A 27,074-nucleotide genomic window follows, 5' to 3' on the forward strand; every position below is an offset into this window, starting at 1 on the left:
ACTTGCTCTCGCCTTGTGGTACAAACAGTGATCACAAGCATGACTTGCTCTATAACACCATGCTAGACAAGAAGAATTCAAACATCAACCAGTTTCACAGGTTTATTTCCAAACTGTTATAACAAACATTTTTTGATAAAATATAACATAGGCCTTTGTTTCAGCACAATAAAAGTAAACTTTGTTGACCCTGAGTTGACCCGTTCTGCAAAGAAAAAGACATGAGCACAAGAGACTAAGGTGAATGGTTCTTATATTGTATCGTTCAACAAGCTTTTAGAAAACACCAAGATCCTTTATACACTGATAATAATAAAATATGACACAGCACACACACTTAAAAACTTCACAGTCCCTCAAAAGATATTTCTACACAAGCAGAAAAATGTGTTGACCATTGATACACTGAACAACCACCCATTAATAACAACAATAAATAAACAATAAAAAAGTATAGATTCTCAAACTTAAGATCCAAGACAAAAGACAATATATGACCTTTTTTATAGATACATCAGTGCAATTTTGTAAGTACAACTGTGTATGTTTTTTGTATATGTCCAAAGATTGCACAGGACTGTCCGATCAGTCATTAGATGTCTCGCTGTAATTTATATAACAAAACTTAAGACAAAGAACATAGTTATTTTCAAATGCAAATGGATAGTGCTATTAAACAAATGAGTAAACGTGCCTTTGAACGAGCTGACTCTTCCAAAGCCTGGATAATACTGTTTAAACAGTAATATTTAAAAAGTGTAATCCTATGTGAACAACAAACAATATAAAAAAACACGTTTTTGATAATTAGATTAAATAGTACAGTAGCTTTAAACCGTCAGGACCCCGTCACCCACTGAAGAGTCGTTGTAGAAGGCCATTTTCCTGCTGAATGTCAGAAATGCACACTGATCTTATCTTCCTAAATCTATCAACTCTCTCATTGTTTTCTCAATTTACTGTTTTTATACCTTCATTGGCCTTCACTTCATTTAGGCCTTTGTTTCCTTCACCTTATGATTTGCCTTACTGTCTGTCTCTGCTTGAAGGTTACTGCTGTAACAGATGATAGGGCATACTAATGTACAAGTAGATTACAAAAACAAATGTATATTTTCAAACCTGAAATTCACCTAACAGCAACAAAGTATTGCATAGTATAACTTCCAAAAGTAGCAACATTTGCATAGTTGGGCAACTGTTACAGAACTATTTCATTTGCTCCAAAACAGTCATAGCAATACATCTTACTGACAGAATTTATTGCTTTAACTTTATTTAAAGGGGCAATATGTAAGAAAATGCTTAAAAAACAATGATCAACAGAATGTGAAGAATCAGCTGTTATGCTAACCAGCTAGTCCCTGCCCGTCCTGGTCCGAAGCTCCTGTGGTAGCAGTGAAAACACTGGTCTTAGCGCGTTAGTCCAAACCGTCAGCTGCAAGGCTAACTGAGCTAACTAGCTAATGGCAGCTACAGCTAACAGCAGTTAGCAGTTACTCTGGTGATATGCTGCCCTCTATTTGTCTTGGGTATGAATTAGGGTTAGCCTTAGAGTTAGGGTTAACCTATGCTATGGTATGCCCCAGGTTTTAACATGAAGAAAATCAAGGCTAAACTTGCATTAGCTTTTATGAATGGATTGACTATAATTGGTGATAAACATCTGAAATATAACAGATTAGAGCCTGGATTAATTTAATGATGTAAGAAAAGCAGACTCCTGGTTTTAGTGTTGTCTTTATAAAATCCAGTTATCTGATTGTTATTCCCAAATTGTTAGATGATCAAACCGCTTCAAGAGTTGCCCTTTTATATATTCAATCTAACAAGCACAGTAGGTAAAACAATCATATTTAATCAGTCGATTAAATGTATAGATTTGGATCTTGAAACAATTTTCTCATTTTTAAATAGAAAACCTTAGAATTTTTGAGTCACCTGGTCCAAAAAGTAATTATGCAGCTGATCCAAAAAGGCAGATTAATAAATAGTACGAATAAGAAATACTTAATGCTTAATGTCCATCCATAACATGTTGTATCCAAAATGATGATTTTAGGGAAAATCAATACATTTCACATACATTAACATCAATCACTCACTTTTTCCATCCTAAATAGAGCAGACTTAAATAATTATAGGAGTCACAGCACTTCACACATTCAGGTGTTACTATCTACTGACCTATGAGCAGAGAAGTGCACTTCTTGTTGGCTCCCCACACAAAAACACTTTAAAAAGCTTTGATTACGTTTTGGATTTCCCATCTTTGGCCAGAGCATTCCTGTACTATAAGTTTTTTGTCTTTTATCTCCAGGCATCTTTTTGTCTGTTTGTTCTTCAGTTCTTTGCCCTGGGGAAAGAGAAAAGTTGTCAAGAGTGCTTGTTCATTCTGTCATCATACAATATTCAGACAGGTGATGTTTTCAGCTATACGAGTCACCCTAAACTCATCCACCCTCTAAGTTCAGTGTGTCGTACCTGATTGAAGTCCCAGTAAATCCCCATTCCTTTCTGCATAGCCTCTTTGCAGGTGAAAAGACCAGGCTCGGTTTCTTTATTGCCGATGTCAGTTACGCAGCGGTTGTCATTGTGTTTGTGGGACTTGATGCCGCCGATGTAGAGCTCACCAGTCACAAGGTAATAAGCGTACTAAAATATAAAAGAAAGTGTTCAGCAAGCAGTTTTCGCCACAACAGGGAAAACTTTATTTTGTTTAACTTTCCAGAGACTATAATCATTAAACTTGGCAACCACATTTAGTTACTTACCTGAGGTCCATAGATGTGGCAATGATAGGCGATGGGTGTGTGACCTGGCACTGGGCCTTGGTCTAGACACATGTCAGCATCAAGATTCTTCATCTGCAAAGTTGGAAGTTAATTATTTTGTCAAATCCATTGAAACTTGCTCAACCACTGTGGCAGGTGGGAGTCAATAATTACAACACACAGTTGAGTGTGGCAATATGTAGCACACACCCTGCAGTACCACACTTACAAAGTACTAGAGAAAACTTACTCTTCCATAGCCAAGTAGGTTGTCCCAGGGATCTAACTTGGGATACACATTTTCCAGGTACCATTTGAAAGGTTTACAGTTCAACCTCTCTCTGAGTTTTTTCCTCTCGGAGACATCCCCAATGTCAATTCCATGATTCTGCAGAGGCAAAGAACATGGCGTGAATGTTTGTGATATTGTAACTGAGGAAATCTAAAGAACTTCAGGAGCTAAGACAGTGTTAAAATGCACTCATAACTAAATAACTATAAATTATTCTTGTTCTTCTTGACTACATTTTAAGTACCTCAAGTGGCAAGTTCCAGGCTAAGTTGACATTGTGTTTGTATTCATCCATCCAGACTTCTGCTACCCTCAGGGCATTTCTCTTCATGGCAGCGTCCAGGTCAGGTATGTACGGCTTATGAAATCTTGCGATGTGGGCAATCTTGGAGCACGGAACTACTTCAACACTGCCTCCACATGTCCACACCTATTTGAGCAAAAAAATAAATAAACAACCCAAACTTTATACTTCACTAACAGTCTTAAAAAATTTACAGTAGCTAAGAGCTTCTTCTGTGTTGACTATCTGGGGGCAGTCCTGCCCAATCATATACACATTTACAGGACACTTTTATATTTTCAGGTTAAAAATGTTATTGTGAGTTACTACTAGAATAGGTTTACATGAAATAGTGCTCAAAAAACACATCGGTCTTCTCATACTGTCCAGTGCAGCAGCACTTTATTCCCCCTCCTGTCTCTTTAAAGCACCCCCCCCCACCCCAATACCCAGTCTGCTCTGATTGGTCAGCTCAGCCATGGCTGACCCAGCACAGCCAACAACAGAGCAGCTGCGCTAAATAAATCCTTACATGCTAAGCTAGCTGCTTAGAATAAATTATGCACGTGTAACTCTGTGACGTAGTGTGATGTCATAAAGTCACGGAATTAAAGGTGGGATTACTGTCAAGTCGTTTCAGGAGCAGTGTTTTCTGTGGGAGAGAGGAGCTTCTGTTGGTGTGGACTTCGACCTTTTTAACTTTCAAGATCATACACAAGAATGTTTGTAAAACACTGAAGGAAAGGAACATAACAAAAAAGTATAAAAATAGGTGTCCTTTAACAGTGTTCAGAGGGTCCCATCTCCTCCCTAGAAGAATCCTGCTGCTGCCTCATAAATTACTTATGTTTAATAAACCTTCATAATTCTAAAAATATCAAATTCGCCATGGTACCAACAAACACTTAAGGAATTTGTTGCTCCTAGACAACTTTGGATTCATGTACACTTTGAGCAAACTGTAACATGTTGAATACTAAACTTTGGAGGTGCTGGTAGGTGGATTTTGTTACCTTTGGACAGAGTCAGGCTAGCTGTTTACATCTGTTTACAGTCTTAATGCCAAGTACTGCCTGCTAGCTGTAGCTTCATATTTACCAAACAGACATTAAACTGTCGTCAATCTCATCCATCTTTCGTCAAGGAAGTAAATGAGCCTGCAGTATTCCAAAAGTGTCAGACTCATTTCTTTAAGCGATTTTATTACACCTTGGTTTCATTTGTGTAGTAAATGACTTTTAAACAGCTCTAGCAGCTAATGGTAGTTAATAATACTATGAGACAACTTAGCAAGATATGACAGCAGCAGTCCTTTTATCCTCCGTCTCAGTGATTTAGAGGTAAACAGTTCCAAAATGTGACAGGATTGTACTGAAACCAGGATCTGTACTCTTCATTCTTTGGCCTGTCATACTGTTATCAGCTTTAGGATTTGATGTTGGATGGTGAAGTCAACTCACACGAATTCCCAGCTCAACATTTTCTCCACCGTAAACTTTCATTCCTTCATCGAGGAGTCCAATTTCTCCAAGAAACTTCCTTTCAGCGACGAGGATTCCCATGACGGAGGGACTCCTGAGGTGAAGGAAGAGAACTGGTATTTATGTCTCATTGAAAACCCACTGTACAACAGCGTTGCCATACAAGTGAACTGTTAAATTATTAGAAATACCTCATCCAAGATACAATTAATAAAACCAGGTCGTTATATTTATTTGACGCATGTAGATTACAACAAGACTGATTGATTTCACTTACTTTCCAGGCAATGAGCCGTCGTTGAGTTTGTAATACTCTGGCGAAAAATCCTGATACAGGCACCATAAATTCCAATCAAAGGCTTGTGCTTTTGCAAGGTATGGAATAACCTTGAGTTCCTCATAGCTGACTACATCAAACACAGGAGAAACCACCGTCGTTCGGTCAGCTTTGATCTGTGTCAGCAAAGGTTCCGCCCTGTATAAGGGGAAGAGAGGAGAGGCTGTTCACACCACCACTGCAATAAACTTTTTTTTTTGTTATGTGTCATTCACAAAGTGTCATTAACTCAAGCCCAACAAGCAACAACAGATGGGCATACTGACCTGAATGTAACATTCCTTAGTAATACTGAGACAATGTAGTGTCCAACTTTACACTTGTAAAGGTTACTGCAACTAAACAATGTTAGTCGGCCTGCAAGCTGTAGCCACCCATTAGCGTGGGAGAGGAGTGCTCTCTGCATCAGCTGTGTGCTCGGCCAGCAAGTGGTCTTTGAGACTCGATGTACTCAGGTGGTACCTCAGTTCACATCGACAGTAAATGCAAATAACTCTGGCATGGCTTTGAAGCTGACACTTTTCTTTATCCATTACTGCTCAAGGAGGATTGTTTCTGTTGTCATCCACAACGTTACTGCTGCATCGCTTCCTGATTTCCAAAGTACGGAGTGGGTCATAACATGCGTCCATTAATCGCTAAGATATATAATATATATATATTTAGACTCTGTAATAGTAATTTGTTCAAAATAGTGCTGACTCAGTATTCAAGAATGTTTATATAGAGTACAAGAAAAATCAATTGTTCATTATGTTCTTAAATTGTTACATTTTTTCACTTCAAAAAGTAACAAAAATAATCGATAAGAGTACCATTAAAGTACCTGATAAGAGATGTATAGCACCATTAAAATCTCAGGCATGTGGGAGCTGACCAGTCGGAGGAGACTGGGTATTTAGAGGGGGGCTTTAAAGAGACAGGAGCTAAAACAGAGTGGCAGTGACCCAAAATAAAATCATGAACCTGAAAGAGGACACAATGTCTCCGTTAAGTGAATTTCTACACAAAATTGAAAATTAAAAAAAAATAACTTTAGGAAGACACTGCTTCCTGAATGACATATAATGTGAAAGACTACTTATAGCAGCTTTAATTTCAAACACTAAACACAAACCTGTGAGAATGTTGTACAAATACCAGTGTATAAAATGATTTATTTTTGCCACATTCTTACCACATCTCATGGACTTCGATGTGTGCGTCAAGGATGGCCACCACGTCCGCAGTAGCAGCCCTCCATCCAGACACCCTGGCGGTAGCGAGGCCTTTCTGCTCATCGTGCCTCACTCTTGTGATGCGCAGATCTGGGTTCTGCTGCTCAAGCATCTTCACGTAAATGTCAAGGTCCCCCTTCAGGTCCTCTGAATTGAAAAGAGAATGTGGGCATATATTTTCATATAAGGGGAGAAAAGGCTCGACAGAAAGGCAGAAATAGTTTCTACACTGGTTACCCAGAATGCCAAGCACACACTAAGCATGTTAAGGGACAGTTCTGATCATATACATGCCACACAGTCCAGTATGTTGTCAATGTGTCAGATTTGAAATCGGAATTAGTGATAATGAACTGATTACTATCACGACTGGGTGACGACAATTGTATGGACTCAAAAGTATGACTTGATACAGTTCAGATGAAGTAAAAAGTCTTTTACTTAGTAAAGTTCGGTACACAGGAGGTTAGTCAGTGAAGGCATACAAATCAGGCAGGGGTTAGGCAGACACGGGGTCGAGGAAAAACAGGCAGGAGTCAAAAACCAAAAAACACTCAATCACTGGGAACAAGGCTGGAACGCTTAGTACAGAGACAAAAGACGAACTGGCAACTGACAGGGGAAACACAGGGACTTTATATACACACACCAGAGGGAACAGGTAATAGGAACAGGTGAAAGTAATCAGGGCAGGGGAAGACAATGCCGGTGGAGGGAAAACCCACAAGCGCAGGGAGAGGGGATCTGAAATGAGAGGAACGTTTCATTCACCCATGTCTCTTAGTTACTGTAGGATGAACAAAACTCAACTTTTTGTTGATATATGCTTATTACCTTTCTTGCTGAGAGTTAAATGAGAAGATAGATACCACTCTCATGTCACGTCATATCGCCAGCACCTACTTAGCATGCTTAGCTTAGCATGAAGACCAGAAACAAGGAGAAACAGCCAGCCTGGCACAAAATCCACCTCCTGGCACCTCTAAGGCATACTGAAAGACACTTTATATCTTAGCAAGCAGGCAACAACCACAGATTTCAAGAAGTTGCATTGCCTGTCAAAGAAATAGGTCAGCACGCGAACTCCTGTAAACCAATAATGAAATTGTTTTTACGCTTCAGTTTCTGTACAGACTAAACAAACAAGATATAAAACTCTAATTACTAAGATTTAGAGGTGCTTGTAAGTAGATTCTGTTTTTGGACATAGCCAGGCTGCCTGCTTCCTTTTTGACCGTCTTTAAGCTAAATTAAGCTAATCTGCTGCTGGCTATAGCTTCATCTTTACCATACAAATATGAGAATGCCATCAATCCTCTCAACAAACCAACTAGCTCCAGCCCATCATGTGGTTTATTGACTTGTCCTGCCCATTAGCATGTTTGATCATCAGCATGTTTGGTAACCAACCAACCATTGGAGCTATTGTCATCCACCATTATTATCTCCTTCAGCAGGTTTTGAGGGGTGCGGTCGATGATGCTGCGCAGGGCTCTTTTGATGACAGACAGGGCCTCGTCCAGGTTGATCAACACCACTCCGATACTTGGCAGGTCCTTCGGGTAACTTTTTTTCAAGCACCTATTCATTCAGAAACAAGATAATTTTTTAGGAAAAATAGCCACCAGTCTTTAGTCTTTAACACCAGTCTGCTGTGTGAATGCTTTATCAAAAGACAAACCATGTGAACCAGAAAGATAATGGATATACTTGGCAAACAATGAACTGGGTGGTGTCCATAAGGGATAGTTTCTATAACCTTTGTCTTTGTATGAAGTAGAATGACAAGTCTGACATCACATCCAAAGACCATGAAAATCGTACCTTGGATCTCTGGTATCCGGAAGAGCTCGATCGAGAGGAAGGCGATCGCTCAGAAAAACATTGTATCCATACTTCTGAAACAAACCCTCTGCCTCTCTTTGTTCTTCCTCAGTCAGATTTCCCCCCCAGTTAATAAAAAGGGGAGAGTAGGGGAACACTTTCTTGAACTTTTTCTCTTTTGGCGGCTCCTTTTGGTCCTGGATCTCTGCTTCAGGTTTTTCTTTCTGCTCTGGTTCCTTTTTGGCTGGTGGCTGTTCTGCAGCTTTTCTGTGTTCCTCTCTTTCCACTTCCAGCATTTTCTGCATGATTTCTTGATTTTTCTCAAACGTCTTGAGTATATTGTCTGGACAAATGAGAGAGATCAAGAATGACAGGGAGAGAAATTGTTTTCTAAATGCAAATAGAACTTTTTTCCTTGCAATGAAACATTCTCTTGATTGATACTGCAGCCCTGATTCAAAAAGAGTTGGGATGCTGTGGTTCTTCTCACTTTGCATATTTCAGACTTTAGTCTAAGTGTTTAGTGTAAGTGTATACTTACATAAACAATAAGGTTTAATGGTTTGAACATTGAATATCTTGTTTTTGTACTTGTTTCAATTGGATATAGATTGAAAATGATCTGCAAATGATTGAGGTGTCCTAACAAGATGCCTGAACCCCCTAAACTGGCTCCTTTTGACATGAAGGAGCAGCAGCTATACTCCGAGCACCGCGCGGTTGACCAAACTCCTCACCCTATCTCTAAGGCTGAGCCCAGCCACCCTACGGAGAAAACTCATTTCGGCCGCTTGTATCCACGTTCTCGCTCTTTCGGTCACTGCCCACAGCTCGTGGCCATAGGTGAGGGTCGGAACGTAGATAGACTGGTCAATCGAGAGCTTCGCCTTCTAGCTGAGCTCCTTCTTCACCATGATGGTCCTGAGCAGCACCCGCAGTACTGCGGATGCCTCACCAAACCTCTTGTCCATCTCCCCCACTTCATTTTCCCATCACCAATGAACTTCTCATGGAGAGGAGCTCTCCCCCCAATCGGAGGGCATAATCCACCATTTTACAGCAGAGAACTTAGAGGTACTGACCCTCATCCCGACCACTTCACACTGCAAACCGCCCCAGTGCCTGCTGGAGGTCACAGGCCGAAGAAGCAAGCAAAACCACTTCATCTGCAGATATTAGTGACTGGACACTTTCCTCACCATGGCTGTGCCTCGAGATCCTGTCCATGAAAATCACAAACAGGATCAAAGACAAGGGACAACCCTGGCAAAGTTAAAAACCCACTGGGAACAGGCTTGACTTAGTGCCGAGTATACGGACACAGCTCTCACTTTGGTCATACAGGGACTGGATAGCCTGTAGCAAAGGGCCTGGTACCCCATACTCCCCCAGTACCCCCCACAGTACTCCCAGGGGGACCCGGTCGCAAACTCCCATGCCCCTCCCAGCAAGACCGTAAAGAGCCGGTCCATCGTTCCATGACCAGGATGGAATCCACAGTTGTTCAACAACTTCAATTGACTGCAGCTTCCTTTCCAGCACCCTGGAGTAAACTTTCCCAGGGAGGCTGAGCAGTGTTATATCCTGGTAATTGGAGCACACCGTCCAGTCCACTTTCTTAAAGATGGGAACCACCACCCCAGTATGCCACTCAAAAGGTACTGTTCGAGACCTCCACGCAACACTGAAAAGGCATGTCAACCAAGACAGCCCAACAATGTCCAGAGCCTTCAGCATCTCAGGGCAAATCTGATCCACCCCTGGCGCCTTGTCACTGGGGAGCTTCTTGACTACCCCAGCAGCCTCTGCCAGTGATATGCACGAGTATTCCCCCGATTCTCCAGACTCTACCTCTACTTCAGAGGATGTGTTAGTTGGATTCAGGAGCTCCACAAAGTCCCTGAAAGGCCTCCTTCTTCAGCTTGACTGCCTCCCTCACCGCCAGTGTCCACCAATGGGTTCTTGGGTTACCGCCACGACAGGCACCAATGACCTTCTGACCACAGCTCCTAGCAGCCGTCTCTACAACGGAGGCTTTGAACATGGCCCACTTGGATTCCAAGTCCAACATGCTATCTAATCAAAACTGGACTAAACTTAGACACATAACCAACACAGCTGCTAGGATAATTGGTGTCCCCACCCCCACCTTACAGAGCTGATCTCATCTATTACTAATACACAGCAAACCAAAAAAAACAAAAGTTCCACTGGAAGCCATTTATCTAATATTACAACAACACATCAAGGAGCTTTGTCTAATAAGTTGGTGACACACAAACTAATATTCTCTTTATCTGGCAGCATATAAAACCTTTGACAAACTAGTGGTGGAGTGAACTGAGGGGGACTTCAGGCAACCAGGGAAACCTACGCTCCAGTGTGTTTATTTCCTGTTCTAACAAAATGTAGTCAACAGGACTTGTCAATGTCAATTCACTGAAATCACATTTACTGGGGTGTGACGGCCCAGGCCTTGTTTTTAACTCCGCCCATGCTGGTGCGGCCTGTGCTCTTTTCCTGTCTGTGTGTGTGAGTAGGTGGTTGGTGTCAGGTGTGCCAGATGGCATAAAAGCAGCATAAAAACCTCTGCGCTCAGACAATCGTGTCTGCTCCCTCCTCCCGACGTTTTGGCTTTCCATTGTCTTTTGTTTGAACCCCTAGACTGACTTTGCATGACACTATTTGGTTAAACTACACTTTACTGACTTACACCACACTTCTTTATCTTAATATTCTTTAATTCTTTAGTCCTTGTTAAATTCCTCTTTATTAAATAATAAATTCTTTATTATTAGGTGCAAATCAGCGTGGTCTCCCCATTTCATGTTTCATGCGTTGAGCCAGCATGTCACATGGGGTTACCTGCATGCAGTGCCAGATTAAATGGATAAATTGCACTACAAAAGACTGAAATGGCACATGATTGTTATCTTGCTTATTACTTTATTTAGGTACAGTTTATATTATAACTTAACTATTTATTTTAAAGGAATAGTTCACTCTAGAACGAAATTCAGTCATTATCGACGCACACTCATGCTGATGAGAAGTCCGATGTAGTTTCTTATTCCTTAAAGTACAGCTGGAGACCCGCGGGGGTACCCTCCTGCAGCAATAGTCCATATAACGGGCGTCAACGTGCCCGAGACGGAAAAGGTCCATAAAACTACACTCTGTAATATTCCTCCATACTGCTCGTCCGCTGCAATCCAAGTTTCCTGAAGTGGCGACATCCAGAGTTTACTCGAAATGACGTCATTTAGTACATTTTTACAGCCTGAACAGTCACTATACTATATTTGCCTGGAGGCACGCTCCCGCGTGCACGCAAGTCTCCCTCACAGCCGATTGCACTACGAAAGCCGCGCAAGACAAGATCAACAGAACTCACGATAGATACACGCCGGTATTTACATCCTGATCCTCTCCAGGTGAAAGGTGTGATAGTCATCAGTCAACTAAAATATGAAAATATCCACAAGCTATTTTAAACTACATGACATGTATTCCAGAATACGATGGCACAGCGGGGTCAGTAAAAGAGTGCAACAGATGGACTATGTTTTTAGATGATATTAAGACAATAGATCTGCTAAATCTGAAGAGATAGACAATCCTTTTCTATATTTAGATATTTATGAAAAAATGTGAACTTTTTAAAATGTTGACATGAATTAATTACATTAACATGAATAATATATTCTTATTCAGTTTTCTGTCCTTGTCAATTTTTTTATAATGCTTTTTAAAAATCGGTGATATTGAGCTTGACATGCATAAAGTGAGTTGCTTTACACTTTTTAAAGCCTAATACAAGTGTCTCTACTAACAAAGTGCCCTGTCTAAGATGATCAAAGTCAAGATGATGTTTTTTGTTTAGGTACAAACAACACTTATAGGTGAGTCTAACCAAGAAATTGCATCTTTCCGTTTTCCCATCTGCCTTTGTAGTAAGGAATGAATTAAACTTCATGAACACAAAAAACAGCAACTTTTACATCCTCTACAGGAGAAAGATGAATGATTGCCTCAACTCACAGATATTGCCGATGCTGGCCTCCAGATCAGAAGAGCTCCTGCTCAGACGTGGTGTGTCTGGCTCTTTGTGGGCAACCGCTTTGCACTCATATCTACTCATTAGAGAGATGCTCACAAAGAGGACGAGCCCAATCCCCACCAATATGAGGACTGGCCGCTTTAACGACACCACTCTCATGCTGATAACACCGAGTCCCAGCAAGTGAATAAAACCTCTCAGAACACCCGCACCCGCTGAGTTCATCCTACTCGACCAACTGGTTCAACCAGACAGCGGGCACAAGAAACATGTTTAAGTTTATGTTCCTGTTCAGTGCACTTGCATTACATCTCCATGTCCTATTCATTATTTTCTTTCTTAGTAAACCAGCTCCCTTATGGACACCACCCAGTTCATTCACGTTTGCCAAGTATATCCATCATCTTTCTGGTGCACATGGTTTGTCTTTTGATAAAGCATTCACATAGCAGACTGTGTTAAAGACTAAAGACTGGTGGTTATTTTTCCTCAAAAATGATTTTGCTTCTGAATGAATGGGTGCTTGAAAAAGAGTTACCTGAAGGACCTGCTAAGTGTTGGAGTGGTGTTGATCTACCTGGACGAGGCCCTGTCTATCATCAAAAGAGCCCTGCGCAGCATCATCGACCGCACCCCTAAAAACCTGCTGAAGGAGATAATAATGGTGGATGACAATAGCTCTAATGGTTGGTTCCCAAAGGATCAGATTGTGCAAACCCAAGACTATTCAAACATGCTGAAAGGCAGGACAAGCGGATAAACCATGTGACGGGCTGGGGCTAGTTGGTGAGCATGCTAACTGCAGTAGATATTTCTGCAACACTATACATAGATATCATAGCGTTATTTCTTTCAATTCAGTTGAACATTTTTGAATATAAAATTATTACATATTGCCCCTTTAAAGCAGTTGTTTGAATTTTGGTGAATATGTTTATTTACTTTCTTGCCAAGAGTTAGGATGAGAAGATTGATAGCGTTCTCATATTTGTATGGTAAAGATGAAGCTATAGCCAGCAGCAGGTTAGCTTAATTTAGCTTAAAGATGGTCAAAAAGGAAGCAGGCAGCCTGGCTACGTCAAAAAACAGAATCTACTTACAAGCACCTCTAAATCTTACTAATTAATGTTTTATATCTTGTTTGTTTAGTCTGTACAGAAACTGTAGCGTAATGACAATTTCTTTATTGGTTTACAGGAGTTTGTGTGCTGACCTATTTCTTTGACAGACAATGCAATCTCTTGAAATCTGCGGTTGTTGCCTGCTTGCCAAGATATAAAGTGTCTTTTAGTGTGCCTTAGAGGTGCCAGGATGGCTGTGTCTCCTTGTTTCTGGTCTTCATGCTAAGCTAAGCATGCTAAGCAGGTGCTGGCAGTATGTTTACCCAACAGACATGAGAGTGGTATCTTTCTTCTCATTTAACTCTCAGCAGGAAAGGGAATAAGCATATATCAACAAAAAGTTGAGTTTTGTTCATCCTAACTCGGAGACATGGGTGAATGAAATGTTAATCAGTTCATTATCACTAACTACGATTTCAAATCTGACACATTGACAACATACTGGACTGTGAGGCATGTATATGATCAGAACTGTCCCTTAACATGCTTAGTGTGCTTGGCATTCTGGGTAACCAGTGTAGAAACAATTCAGAGGACCTGAAGGGGGACCTTGACATTTACGTGAAGATGCTTGAGCAGCTTAACTCAGATCTGCGTATCACAAGAGTGAGGCACGACAAGCAGAAAGGCCTCGCTACCGCCAGGGCCTCTGGATGGAGGGCTGCTACTGCGGACGTGGTGGCCATCCTGGATGCACACATCGAAGTCCATGAGATGTGGTAAGAATGTGGCAAAAATAAATCATTTTATACACTGGTATTTGTACAACATTCTCACAGTTTTGTGCTTAGTAGTTTAAATTAAAGCTGCTATAAGTAGTCTTTCACATTATATGTCATTCAGGAAGCAGTGTCTTCCTTAAGTAATTTTTAAAAATGTTCAATTTTATGTAGAAATTCACTTAACCGAGACATATTGTGTCCTCTTTCAGGTTCATGATTTTGTTTTGGGTCACTGCTTCTCTGTAGAGAGAGAGAGTAGCTGGTATAAATTATACAACTGTGCGACTCTGTGATGTAGTGTGATGTCACAAAGTCACAGAATTAAGACAGGACTACTGATGAGAAGGGATGGGTATTGTTAAGATGTTAACAGTGCTACTACTCCTATCCGGTACTTTAATAGTAGTCTTATCCGTTCTCTTTGTTACCTTTTGAAGAGAAAAATTGTAACATAAGAACATTAAGAACATAATGAACAATTATTTTCTTGTACTCTATATAAACATTCTTGAATACCGAGCTAAACTAAATTGTGTGCTGCTAATATGAGGTGTGGTTGCTTGCATCTCACAATACATGAAATGACATGACACAGTATGACAGGTAACAAACATCTTTTAACTCTGACACCTGTGGGATATGTAGTCAGGATACAAAATGTGCACAACATGAAGTCACAATGAACACAGCAAATATAAACCAACATAGTGTTAACACGTAGGCATCACAAGAACACCAAATATAACCTGACTGAATACATTTGTTGAAAATGGCTGAGGATACTTCTGTTTATCTGTGTTGGATCGGCACAATTGATTACAAGTATCAATCCATTATCTACAGTATACCCCCTTACTCTGTGCAGGGACACAGGCTGGAGCCCATCCAAAGTCCTGCTGATCACAATGAAAAGTCATGTCATTGATAGAAACCAATGCACACACAATTTTACACATTTTGTGTCGAGGTATGATTTGGAGTTGTGTTGTGGCCATTGAACCAGAAGTGCTATAAAAAATAATATTAACCCTTCCAATGATGTCAGTGAACTGTACTGAACAGTTAATCTGTGGGAGAGTGTTCAGAAATGTACTTTGAGATTTGTGCCCAGATCAGTTGAATTGACCTCTGTTGAAAATTAAATTAAAATTTGTTGTGTGAAACTGACTAACGTGAGGCAACAAGAGAGACGGGGAAGTTTTTCACATCACATTACAGTCCGTTCACATATGTTTTTGGTTCATGTAAATTACTAGAACATTTTATATAGAGCCACTTTAAATATTAAGAAGGGCAGTCACTCAGAAGTTAGCAGTTTAAATTTTGATATTTGGTGAATCAGTAAAAAAAATGACACAAGATTAATTTACATTTAGCAGACACTTTTATCCAAAGCGACTTACAGTAATTCATACACTGATGGCGGTGGCTGCCATGCAAGGTGGCGACCAGCACATCAAGAGCGGTTTGAGGTTCAGTATCTTGCCCAAGGACACTTCGATATGCAAGACCAGGGGAATCAAACCAGCGACCTTCTGATAACAAGACGCTGGCTCTACCCCTGAGCCACAGCCGCCCATAAATTCACATGAATTCAGTTTTAGCACTAAACCTAAAAATTTGCGACGAGATGCTCAATCGTCCAGCTCTGTCCACTGCACTGCTGAATGATGACCTCATAGTAAGAGTTTTCTCCCTGGGCGACCTCAAGACATCTGTTTGTCGCTTTGTTTCTGATCGCTTGGCCCTGCAAACGTTTGTTCAAGAGAGAGAATTTATGAGACGGTTGCATAAATGCTCCAACACAATAACATTTTAAAGCAACCAAGTGTAGCATCTGACCATTTATGACTCTGGCACCTCATACTGGTAGTATCTAAAAATACACTGTACTAGATTGGGTCCCTGTACGGGGGTCTGAACAAAATGCTAACACGGTTGTTGCCAGCTAAGATCTTACTTGTTTGAAGTCCCAGTGCATGTAGAGTTTGGTTAGTTTTGCTAGCGGACACTCATGCAGAGCAGGAGTACTACCGGAGCCCGGGTCAACCAGGCAGCGGTTACTGTTATATTTGTGAGATTTAAGCCCCCCAATGATGATTTCACCGTCTGTGTTGTAGTAGCAATGCTGTTGAACGGATAAATGTTGAGTTAAAATGATGATTTATGAATATCATTTCAGTGTCATTTTTTTGGGATCATGTTCTTAGATTACCTGTGGCTGCTGGAAGTGGCATTCATACAGGATGGGGATGTTTCCTGGAATGGCTCCCTGGTCCAAACAATTTCTCTTAAGAAGACTGTTCTGCAGCTGAAAAGGTCAGTGTCATGTTAAGAGTTATTTCTTTGTTTTGTGACCACTGTGTGAACATTCATTGATTGTGTTTTATATCTTTTAAAATGTTCAGTCATAACTTTTAGCATGGTTAAATGCTTTAGGCTTTTCCACAGGATGTTATACAGTAAGTATATTCAGTTAAGATGGAAGTCATTAGATACAGCCTTGAACTGACGGTAAATATTGCAGGCTCACTAATACAATACATTAAAATATGAACTGTTCCATCAGTAAATGAATGAGTGAAAATGGCCATTACCACACCATAACCCAAGAGGTTATCCCATGTTTCCAGACTTGGATAAACATTGTCCAGGTACCACTTGAAAGGTTGACATTTCAGCTGTTCTCTGAGCTTCTTCCTCTCGGATACGTCACCAATATCGATTCCATGATTCTGTTATATACATATTGAAGATGCATGGGTAACACTTATTATACCCATCATTAATAAATAATACATTTGAAGTTAATAACATTTTAGTTTTTGAGTTTTTTCCCCTGTTAACAAGGTTATAAGGTACATTTATTGTCATTTTTTTAAAACACAAGGGTTTAAAAAAAACAAAACTATGTATGAGTCCTTCGTGGTACATCTATTTTATAAAACAATGAAATGCTTTATAAACCATTTATTAAACATTGTTTTAAGGTAAAGTTGCATCTGATGTTTGTACTACTTTGTAAATGTTAATAAATACTGTGTAATTCATCTAAAAACATTATTTGGATGTCCATTATAAAGTTGCAACTGATGTTTATAAACCTTTACATTTGCTTAATAGATTGTTTATAAAGCATTTCATTGTTTAACAGTCAAAGAATTATTAACTAACGTTTAAAACATTTACAGTTATTTATGACGGTCATTATAAAGTGTTACCCGAGTATGAAAAATGCAAACCTTTAGTGAAATCTACATTCATCTAAAACAATAAATCTCATATTTATAAAGCCGAAGGAACCAGTGGCAGCTTTTAATGTGAAGGTGACATTTTTGCTTATCCTGGGAATATGGTTAAAACTGAAGAGATGCCGTGTTGATGTGTGTCTTTTTGCTACTATCAATAGGCCCTTTTCACAACAGACATTTTGAATTGTCATAGCAGGAAAAGCACATGTTACATGTTACAATGTCTGCTATGTAAAAAGTCTGTTACCTCTGCAGCTGTAAAGGGTAGTGATGAGCTGCCACCATTTGTGTAATTGGCCATATTTTGGTGAAAATATTGTGATGGTTTTTAACACAATGATCATATGGATGGACGGCAGATAAGAAGTGGAGATGTTTTAGAAGTTTCTATTTTGATACTTTTATCCTGCTGCATAACAACTTGTTACCATTGAATTGTCTGCAGATTCTAATGAATATGAGTATAGTATACTATCGGATAATGTTTTAAAATTTAAAAAGCTTTCCGGGAGAAAAGAGACAGTTGTCTAACAGAGTAAAACATGGGCAAGGACAGGATAGCTGTAATGCAAAATGCACTTGCTAGAAAAGTGTGACACTCCTTGGCAAATGCTTTGCATTAGTAAGTGACTTTACATTACATTGTTGTGTAATAATGTGATAAGCACGGTTAGCCTGTTGCACATTGTATCCATACAGATGAATATGTTGACATTAAAGATGCCAGCCTTCATCAGCTTTTTATCAATGTAGTGTATTACTAATTGAGACTGCATAGTAAAAATAACCTCCAGAAATCATTGTGTCAACCTTAAGAGGAAGGTTCCAGGATATCAACACGTTCTTCTTGTAATCATCCAACCAGATCTCTGCAACCCTCAAGGCATTTCTCCTCACGGCAGGGGTGAGATCAAGTGCATACGGTTTGTGTGCCCTCTCAATGTGAGCTATTCTGGAGCAAGGCACAACCTCTACACTTCCTCCACACAGCCACACCTGGGCAGTTAAGACACAGATGGTCATTAGTGATTAAGCAAATCTTCAACTTTTGATGATTTAAACTCTGCTCCATGTTATTTCTTTTTATAATGACTTAACAGTGTTGGCTACTACTCACACGAATCCCGAGTTCAACATTTTCTCCGCCGTAAACTTTCATTCCACCATCCAGCCCACCAATTTCTCCAAGGAAGTGTCTGTCTGCTGCAAAGATTCCCATAACAGAGGGACTCCTGTCCAAAACAAACATAACAGTAGCACAAGTAATGCTGTGACATTCGTACTGCCTTTTCACATGTTGATGTTTAGCTAAGAAGTCTTACAGAGAAAATGCAGTAACCAGCGACATGCAGACTGATTTTTGTAGCCTGACAAATAAGCACTTTTATGATCGATCATTTAGTTCGAGATAAGAATGCTAACAGGTCGTCTTTGTTCACTAAGGTGCAGTTAAGTTTATATGACTTGCACGTTTCCACCTTTCTTAAAACCAAAAATGTTTTACTGTTTGAAAAGCAATTCAGTGACATAAACAACAGCCACAAAAGTAGAAATTATTTTATTGCTTGTTTCCCCTTAAATAAAAATAAGAAAAAAGCACACAGGGTGTATTGTATTTTCTGTGACAGTTCATATTAAAGCACCGTTATGCAAGAGCTGGTATTTTTTGCCATTAACACCCCTATAGTTTGGGATTGCAATTAATTACACCCCTGTTGTAAATACAGACAGCTGAGAGGATGCACCTTCCCAGTGTTTTATTTTGTGGTGCCAAACCCCGTCCATATGTTCCAGCTGCTGAATACCCAAAGGTATAAACGTAGCACACACACAGATCTTTAGGACAGAGTTAACTAATCTCAATTTCACAAATCTGTTCTGGCCATGTCAGCCAACACGCTTACATTTAGGTGTAGTGTCCTTCATCAGAGCTCTGTTATCAGTGCTCAATTTGCAAATCAGAATTAAGGCTGTTACATTAGCATGTTGGCTGACATAGCCAGAATAAAGTAGTGAAATTGAGGTTCGTCAACTGTGTCCTCAAGATTTGTGTGTGTGCTACCTTATTCCTTTGGATATCTGAAGAGGCTGCTGAGCCTAGTTGCGTTGCCCGCTCGCAGGGGACCGTTCTAGTGCACATTCCAGCATTGTTCCCTGCCAGCATTCCCCTCTTTGGGTCTGAAAGCCTCCACCGATGGCCTAAAGCTTCTGTGCTAGCGGCACGGACGTAATTTGGGGGGGGGACACAGGGGACATGTCCCCTGCACTTTTTCAAAAGGCCGTTGTGGTTCCCTGCAGTTTTTACCGTCCAAAAACAATGTTACGCTATAGTAAACAGAGACTCGACAAGCACTAGGACCAAGCGGAAAACGGCCGCTCAAACTGAAGCCTGTTTTCCCTGAGTTTAGACCGCCCACAAGCTCCTCGATTGGCTCAGCCGTTTCTTGTGTGATTGGCCGGCCCCGCTGTCACTCCATCTTGCTTGCACACCGGTCTGCTAGTTGCCCAGGAGTCCTTATTAATCTGCCACGGTAAATTGGGCGTTTGTTCAGCCTGGGTCACGTCAGCTAGAAGGATTGTAATATCAGAGGTTTCATTTACATTAACGTTTGAATCGGTGTCCATGTGCGTGCGTGCGTTTGTGCGTGTGTGCGTGCGTGCGTATGTATGTTTGGTAATTAGGCGCAGCCAGGATGTCTAAAAAAAAGAAAAGTGGACATAAGAGATTTCTTTAGAAGTCAAAGTGTAAGTTACTCAAAGAAATGCCTTACACCCATCCTGCAACTGGCTCCCAATAAAGCAGCATATCCACTTCAAGATCCTCCTCATCAATTACAAAGCTCTCAATAATCTTGTAAAGTGTCTCTGAGTTGTATTGAAAGTGCTGATAAATCAAATGTATTGTTATTATTGTTGTTATTATTATTATTATTATTATAACCGTAGAGCCCCAACAATGCAAAGATTTAAAAAAAGCTTCTATTTAATGCCGAAGAGATACACTTATTTTCATGTATTATTTTTATGCTGAAAGGCAGCAACTGTTTAAAAAACACCAACGATGAATGATTTAGGGAAAAATACAATAAAACCTCGGATTACAAATGTGATTTTATATCCAAACTCATGATAATTGTGAAACTAAGCTTTTTCCTCTATAACCGTATCATCAAAATTGATGATTGTTGCACCCCAAATTGTCCCACTGTTCATGTCATGTATCAATATATTTTTGTCAGGTGACGGATAGTAGAGATGCAGAAGGAGATACAGGAGGAGAGGCTGGAGGAGATGGAGGAGAAGAGGCTGGAGGAGGTAGAGCAGGAGAGGCTGGAGGAGATGGAGGAGGAGAAGCTGGAGGAGGTAGAGCAGGAGAGGCTGGAGGAGATGGAGGAGGAGAAGCTGGAGGAGGTAGAGCAGGAGAGGCTGGAGGAGATGGAGGAGGAGAAGCTGGAGGAGGTAGAGGAGGAGAGGCTGGAGGAGGTAGAGGAGGAGAAGCTGGAGGAGGGAGAGGAGGAGAGGCTGGAGGAGGGAGAGGAGGAGAGGCTGGAGGAGATGGAGGAGAAGAGGCTGGAGGAGGGAGAGCAGGAGAGGCTGGAGGAGATGGAGGAGGAGAGGCTGGAGGAGGTAGAGGAGGAGAGGCTGGAGGAGATGGAGGAGAAGAGGCTGGAGGAGGTAGAGGAGGAGAGGCTGGAGGAGATGTAGGAGGAGAGGCTGGAGGAGGGAGAGCAGGAGAGGCTGGAGGAGATGTAGGAGGAGGTAGAGGAGGAGAGGCTGGAGGAGATGGAGGAGGAGAGGCTGGAGGAGATGGAGGAGTAGAGGCTGGAGGAGGTAGAGGAGGAGAAGCTGGAGGAGATGGAGGAGAAGAGGCTGGAGGAGGGAGAGCAGGAGAGGCTGGAGGAGGTAGAGGAGGAGAAGCTGGAGGAGGTAGAGGAGGAGAGGCTGGAGGAGAGGCTGGAGGAGGTAGAGCAGGAGAGGCTGGAGGAGGTAGAGGAGGAGAGGCTGGAGGCTCACAGGTGAGGTTGAAAGAATAAACATGTGTTAGTCATGAGATTAAGCATTGTGACAAATGTGAGGGTGATGATGATCTGTATCAGAGCTTTCAAAGTTCAAACACCATGCATCTTATATTTTGTCAGATGAAAGAAGCAAACTGGCCAGGTACAGTTTTATATTGAGGCCGGTGTACTAAAAAGTCTGTGTAAATGTGTAAATGTATTATTTTATTGGTAAGAAATAGTAGCGACTAAGCAGAGAGTTCATGAGCAATATTTGTTGTCATTATTGTAATTAATTAAATTATAAGTTGCTCATAGATATTCCACCTTTTGTAATGTTTATCTTAGCTGGGTCAGCAGCAGCCAGGGGTCAGTAGATGCTCAGGCAGTAAAGGAGCACAAGATGGAAGAGCAGAAATGAGGTCTGTTTACCATATATTCCAAAAATAAGTGTAAAATTGGTGGTACTGAGTTGGAGTGAAGTTGACTAACAAGGTGAAACACAGAATTGGGTGAAAATGTTTTGCTACATGCTTTACAACCATTCAAACCAAAAAAGTGAACAGTAAACTTAAAAGTAGCAATAGAAAACTAGAAGAACTTGTGTCCCCCCCACCTCTGAAATCAAAATTTCGTCCTTGGCTAGCGGTGTACAGTGAACACCATCAATCCCCTGGTGATCCGAGCCTCCAGTCCATATAAGGCAGAGTTAGCTAGCTGCACAGCTCACTGTGCTAACTAGCTAATGGCAACTACAATTACCAGCAATTACTTAAGCAACAAATAAAGCCATCCGTTCATCAGGACACTCCCTAAACCATTTAGAGTTAATACAGAGCAGCTGGAGGACATCAGCGGGAAAACATTTTCTACATGAAATATGATCCAGTTTCAGCGACATAGTTGTGGGATATTTTTTAGGGTGACCTCAGGACAATTTCCAGCTGTGTTTATGGTAGCAAAGACAGCTATTTTAGGCCAACACATGATGTTTTTCTAACCCTAACCATGTGTTTTTGTGCCTAAATCTAGATGGAGTGTAAGCACAGTGCTGAAACCTAAAGAAAAATAATGTTGCAGAAACGTACTTTGCCAACATTTACTCTGGCGATTGGATTGTGTAAGAATAGGTCTTCAGGGCGCAGAGTGGGAATGACTGTGGCACCTTTCTCTCGTTACAAATCAGTGTGCCATCAAATTGTTTTGAAGTTATTACTTAAAGGTAAAATTGTTCCATAATGTTGCCTTTAAAAACATAATATTTTATTATTATTATTATAGAGTGGAAGGTGGAACATTAGATTTTTCACCAACCTTACTGCAAATGTGTAAATATGAACGCTTCATAGGATCTAAAATCGCTGGATGCTCCTTTGTATAAGTGTCTAAATTTCAATTTTAGAGTCACCGTCAAAGTGATAAAGTAACTCTTCTAGGTGAGGGTCTGACCTAATCATCCCACTCACAGTTAAATGGCTAAATAAAACACTGCTTGTTCCACATACTTCCCAGGCTGTGATTCATCCGCCATCTTCACCCACTGTGGACTGAAGGACTCGTACATGCACCACAAAGCCCAGTCAAAGGCATGAGAAGCTGGTATATATCTTTCCACATGTAGGTCATCAAAATGGACCTTATCAAACACAGGGGACACCACCACTGTCCTGTCAGCTTTGATCCTGGCCAGCAAAGGTTCTGCCCTGGAAAGTAAGCCAAAATGAAACAGTACGAAGACCTCAAGAGGGGGAGGTAAACTTAAGGTAGAGATAAGAGATATTAATGTCACAGCACTTCATTTACATGTTGTTTCTCTGAAATATACGACTTAATTTAAAACCTGTACATACCATCCCACTGTGGCTTCAATATGGGCATCCAAAATGGCCACAACATCCGCTGTGGCATGTTCCCAACCTGAGATCCGGGACTGGGACAAGCCCATTTGTCGTGTATGCCGCACTAGCTTTATGAGTCCAGGTCTCTCATTGTGAATCTGACCTATGTAGTCTTTTAACGGTTTTCGAAGGTCATCTGAAAATGTAGTCCACAGTCAAATCTATATACGTAGATTACACAGGACAGTAACAGCTACATAACTAGATCATCTAAATACTCAACAAATGGATTAGACTCAACAAAAGTGTTTGATGTAGATGTGAACACTGAGACAAGTTCAGTCACACTCACTGTAAGTGCTGTGGTCATCTACCAGAATGATCTCTTTCAGCAGGTGCTTTGGAGTGTTGGTGATGATACTTCTTATTGCCCTTTTAATGATAGAAAGAGCCTCGTTTATGTAGATCAGCACCACGCTGAGGGTTGGAAGGTCCTTGGGATAATTCTTTTTCAGACATCTGAATGTGAGATGAAGTGACAGGTGTAAAAATTTGGTTCAAGTGTCAATCGCAAGTTTTTCGAGGGGATTGAACTGCAGGGAGAACGACTACATGCTGCACCATGTGCTGTAAAGTGTGAGCATTGTTTGAGCCGGCATGAGCTGGCAAATGCATGTATTTCTGGCTAGATATTTCTTTGGCACAGTAAGAGAAGACGTTCGGACAATTATTCTACATGTCAAGTTAAGGCATAAGTCAGGATATGAACAAAGTTACCTGTGGTCTCTTGTGTCTGAAAGCTTCCTGTCCAGTGGCAGCTGGTTACTCAGGAAGGCATTGTATCCATAAATCTGAAACAGTCCTTCAGCCTCCTTCTGTTCCTCCTCTGGCAGGCCATTACCCCACTTCTCAAACAGGATGGAGTTTGGATATAACTTTGGCACCACAATCTTCAGTGTTTGTTGTTCCAGCTTTGGTAAAAGTCCGTTGCTCTTCTGACCAGATTCTTCTATCAGCTTTGCTTTAGTGGATTGTGTTCATTAAAGGCAGAGAAGGTTGGAAATGGAAATGATAAGCAGTGCCGTTCAGTTATCACTGACAGTCTCTCAGTAGAAGTGTAAATCTGTTTTGCAACTTGCAACTGAAAGATTTGGAAAGCTTATCAGTGCTGCATGGTCCATACTGGTTTCTTATTCAAATCAAATGTAATATACAACATCTAGCCGCCTAGTTTTCTATCTTCGTCCATTACAGACAACATTCACAAGATGTATATGGAGCAAAGTTCTCCCTTATATTTCTCCATTATTTGACTTTTGAACTGTTCTATCAGAATATTTCAATATTCGTTCAGCTCAGTTGAGTTTAGTTGAGTTGATTTCAGTTGAGTTGAGTCTAGTTTAGTTCCGTTCAGTGCAGTTCAGTCTGTGACTGATCTCAAAACTTACCAGGATCTCCAGCTCTTTGTGTTTTCACTCAGTTTCTCTTCTTCTGTTCTTGTTTCTGTGTTTTTAAAGTAGGATCATGAAGCTTTGGGATATGCAAAAATTGTTTCACTCAATTTGAAATACTGTGTAAAATTTAGAGCAGTTATATTCTATATTATATTTTTGTTTTGTTATGTTCAGTCTGAACACACCATTAGAGAATTTTTTTTTACCCAGATTGTAGGGAAGGTTTCCATTAATATCTTTAGTGGACAGTATAACCGGGCGTCTTGAATGCTGGATTTTCACTTGGCATGGAGATTTTATATACAGTATATTGGGGCTGTTTTACTTTACGCATATAGTAACTGTTTAATTGGAGGGAGGATTGTTTTACTGAAGGATGTTAAAGGTATGCTCTGCAAGATTTTCTAAGAACCAAACATGACATAAAAAATAATACCTCTCAGTCATCACTCAACCTCCTGTTTTTTCTTTTGTTCATAGTTCTTTACTGTGTTTGGGAAGTTTCTGTGCGTCAGCAATTCTGGAGGTCATCAATTCCCAGGTCATCAAAAACTGATGCTTTGTCTATTGCCAACCCAAGTGTTGGTATTTGAAAGTCAATTGTCTTTCTCCAGACTCACTTACTGCACCTTTGTGTTTGCCAATGACAACTGACAAATCCTGCATGCTGCCTTTTGACTTGTATGCTGAAGTAGGCCTATATAGATTATTGACTACAGTGTGGAGAATCAAGTTTGAGTTGTTGATAAATGATCAAATGTGTAAGCTACAGTTCTGTTCAGCAATGCTGGTGATGATGATCATCTGCACCAGCACTCTGTGTCAAACAATCCTCCCTACAATTAAACAGTTACTACACGAACTTCATGAAGCCTCTATAAAGAGTAGTCAAGTAAAATCAGTCAGTCATGTCTGGTCCAATACCTGCTGTGAACTGAAAATGTTCTACAGACAGTCAATAATACAGAAGCTACACGGTAGAAAAAACTAGATTGCAAGGATGCATCATTCATAATTTTAGGGTGATTAAGTTGCAGTTGACTGAATTTATTTAAAATCTGCAATCTCTTTCAGCTGCATGACTTGTTTGTGCTTGTGGACAAATCTATCATTATGTCTTCCTCTTTAATTACTAGCTACCCATAAAAACTTCAGATCTTCGTAGTATATTCACAATATATAGCGTGTTTCCTTCACTCCAGATCCAACATAATAAGACCACAAAGCCGGAATTTTACACTACACCACAAAGTCTTTTAAAGTTACATCTGAATTACTACTCACCCAGACTGTTTAGGGTCTGTTCGATTCGGTCCAGTTTCCTCCTCACAACCTCTTGATCTGTGGATCCTTCTGGAAATGACTTGCCTGCTCTCCAACTCATAGTCATGTAGAAGAGAATGTATGTGAAGAGTAAAAAAGGTGCAATAATTCCAGCTTTTCGCAGATATGCCTTCATTGTGGTTTCTCCTGAAAGCTCACATCAATGTCATTGTGTCCTCTGTGCCAGCAGTTCCACACTTTACTGCTCAAGTAAAGCTCTCACAATATTATTGCTCCACAATATCTTATCTTAAAGATAACACTTCCTACCTCGTGCAGCCTAAATGACTATTTTCACTTCAGTCTTTAAGTTTAGTCTTTTCATGCACGCATAGCGTAGAGCATGGTTTAATACGGCTCAGAGATGAACACAGTCGATACACTGCTTGTAAAGAACACTATAGTACATGAATATGGCGACTTGAAGGCGGGGGCGGAAATTGACACTATCAAGCAAACAATATAACAAAGGTTTCAAAGTACACTGAAGTGTTTACTGTGTCTACAAGGCATTCAACCCCCCTTTGAGCTAATCATGTTTTATTTTATGGCTTTGAATCACAGTCAATGTGAACAGGCTCCAAATGTATGAAAGCATCTTGCAGCAATGACAGCTTGATTCTATGTGGATACTTTGTTTGGTCTTTATTTATGGCAGTATTGTAGTGTACGCACTGAATGCGTTTTACAGTTAAAATCATTATCTTTTATTTATTCTATAAATTGTCTATCTAAATGGTATCATTTCTTAGCTTACTATTTTTTCTTTTGGGACAAATTAAATACTCTATAAGCTTCAAGCATCTGAACTTGGAATTTGTCCTCATTGAGCTTTGCCGACCTGCTTAGGCTCCATCAGCTTTTTGTAAGTGCTGTTAAATTTCTCAGCTGTATTGAGATCTGAACCTTAACTTCACCATTTGTTATATTAATGTGAACTTTACAAATCCTTGCCAAGTGGCATTTTTTTTGCAGCAGGGTTTAGAATCATCACAGCATGACATACATCCTGAAGGTGTGCCTCGGCTGATTATTTCCAACAACTATGATTAACGTGTAGTAAAGGATAAAATGTAAGTCCAATTGGGATAACATGAAG

General features: G+C 40.5%; 1 protein-coding gene across 1 annotated transcript; it reads right to left on the bottom strand.

Moving 5' to 3' along the window:
• Positions 1-2,001: 2,001 nt before the first annotated feature.
• Positions 2,002-26,042, bottom strand: LOC311263240 (uncharacterized protein; the record flags this gene model as incomplete). The annotated part of the gene is made up of 23 exons (XM_084363162.1): positions 2,002-2,356; positions 2,485-2,655; positions 2,775-2,867; positions 3,025-3,162; positions 3,311-3,496; positions 4,810-4,924; positions 5,108-5,305; positions 6,345-6,531; positions 7,799-7,965; positions 8,209-8,551; positions 9,540-10,064; positions 14,028-14,076; positions 15,739-15,858; positions 16,072-16,239; positions 16,327-16,422; positions 16,709-16,846; positions 18,173-18,358; positions 18,480-18,594; positions 22,866-23,063; positions 23,211-23,394; positions 23,551-23,717; positions 23,976-24,219; positions 25,937-26,042. 23 exons carry the CDS (start codon positions 26,040-26,042, stop codon positions 2,237-2,239), a joined length of 4,014 nt encoding a protein of 1,337 aa, XP_084219288.1. The 3' UTR covers positions 2,002-2,236.
• Positions 26,043-27,074: the final 1,032 nt, after the last annotated feature.

Source organism: Pagrus pagrus (genome assembly GCF_965226575.1).
Source record: "Pagrus pagrus genome assembly, chromosome: 10".
NCBI classification, from domain to species: domain Eukaryota; kingdom Metazoa; phylum Chordata; class Actinopteri; order Spariformes; family Sparidae; genus Pagrus; species Pagrus pagrus.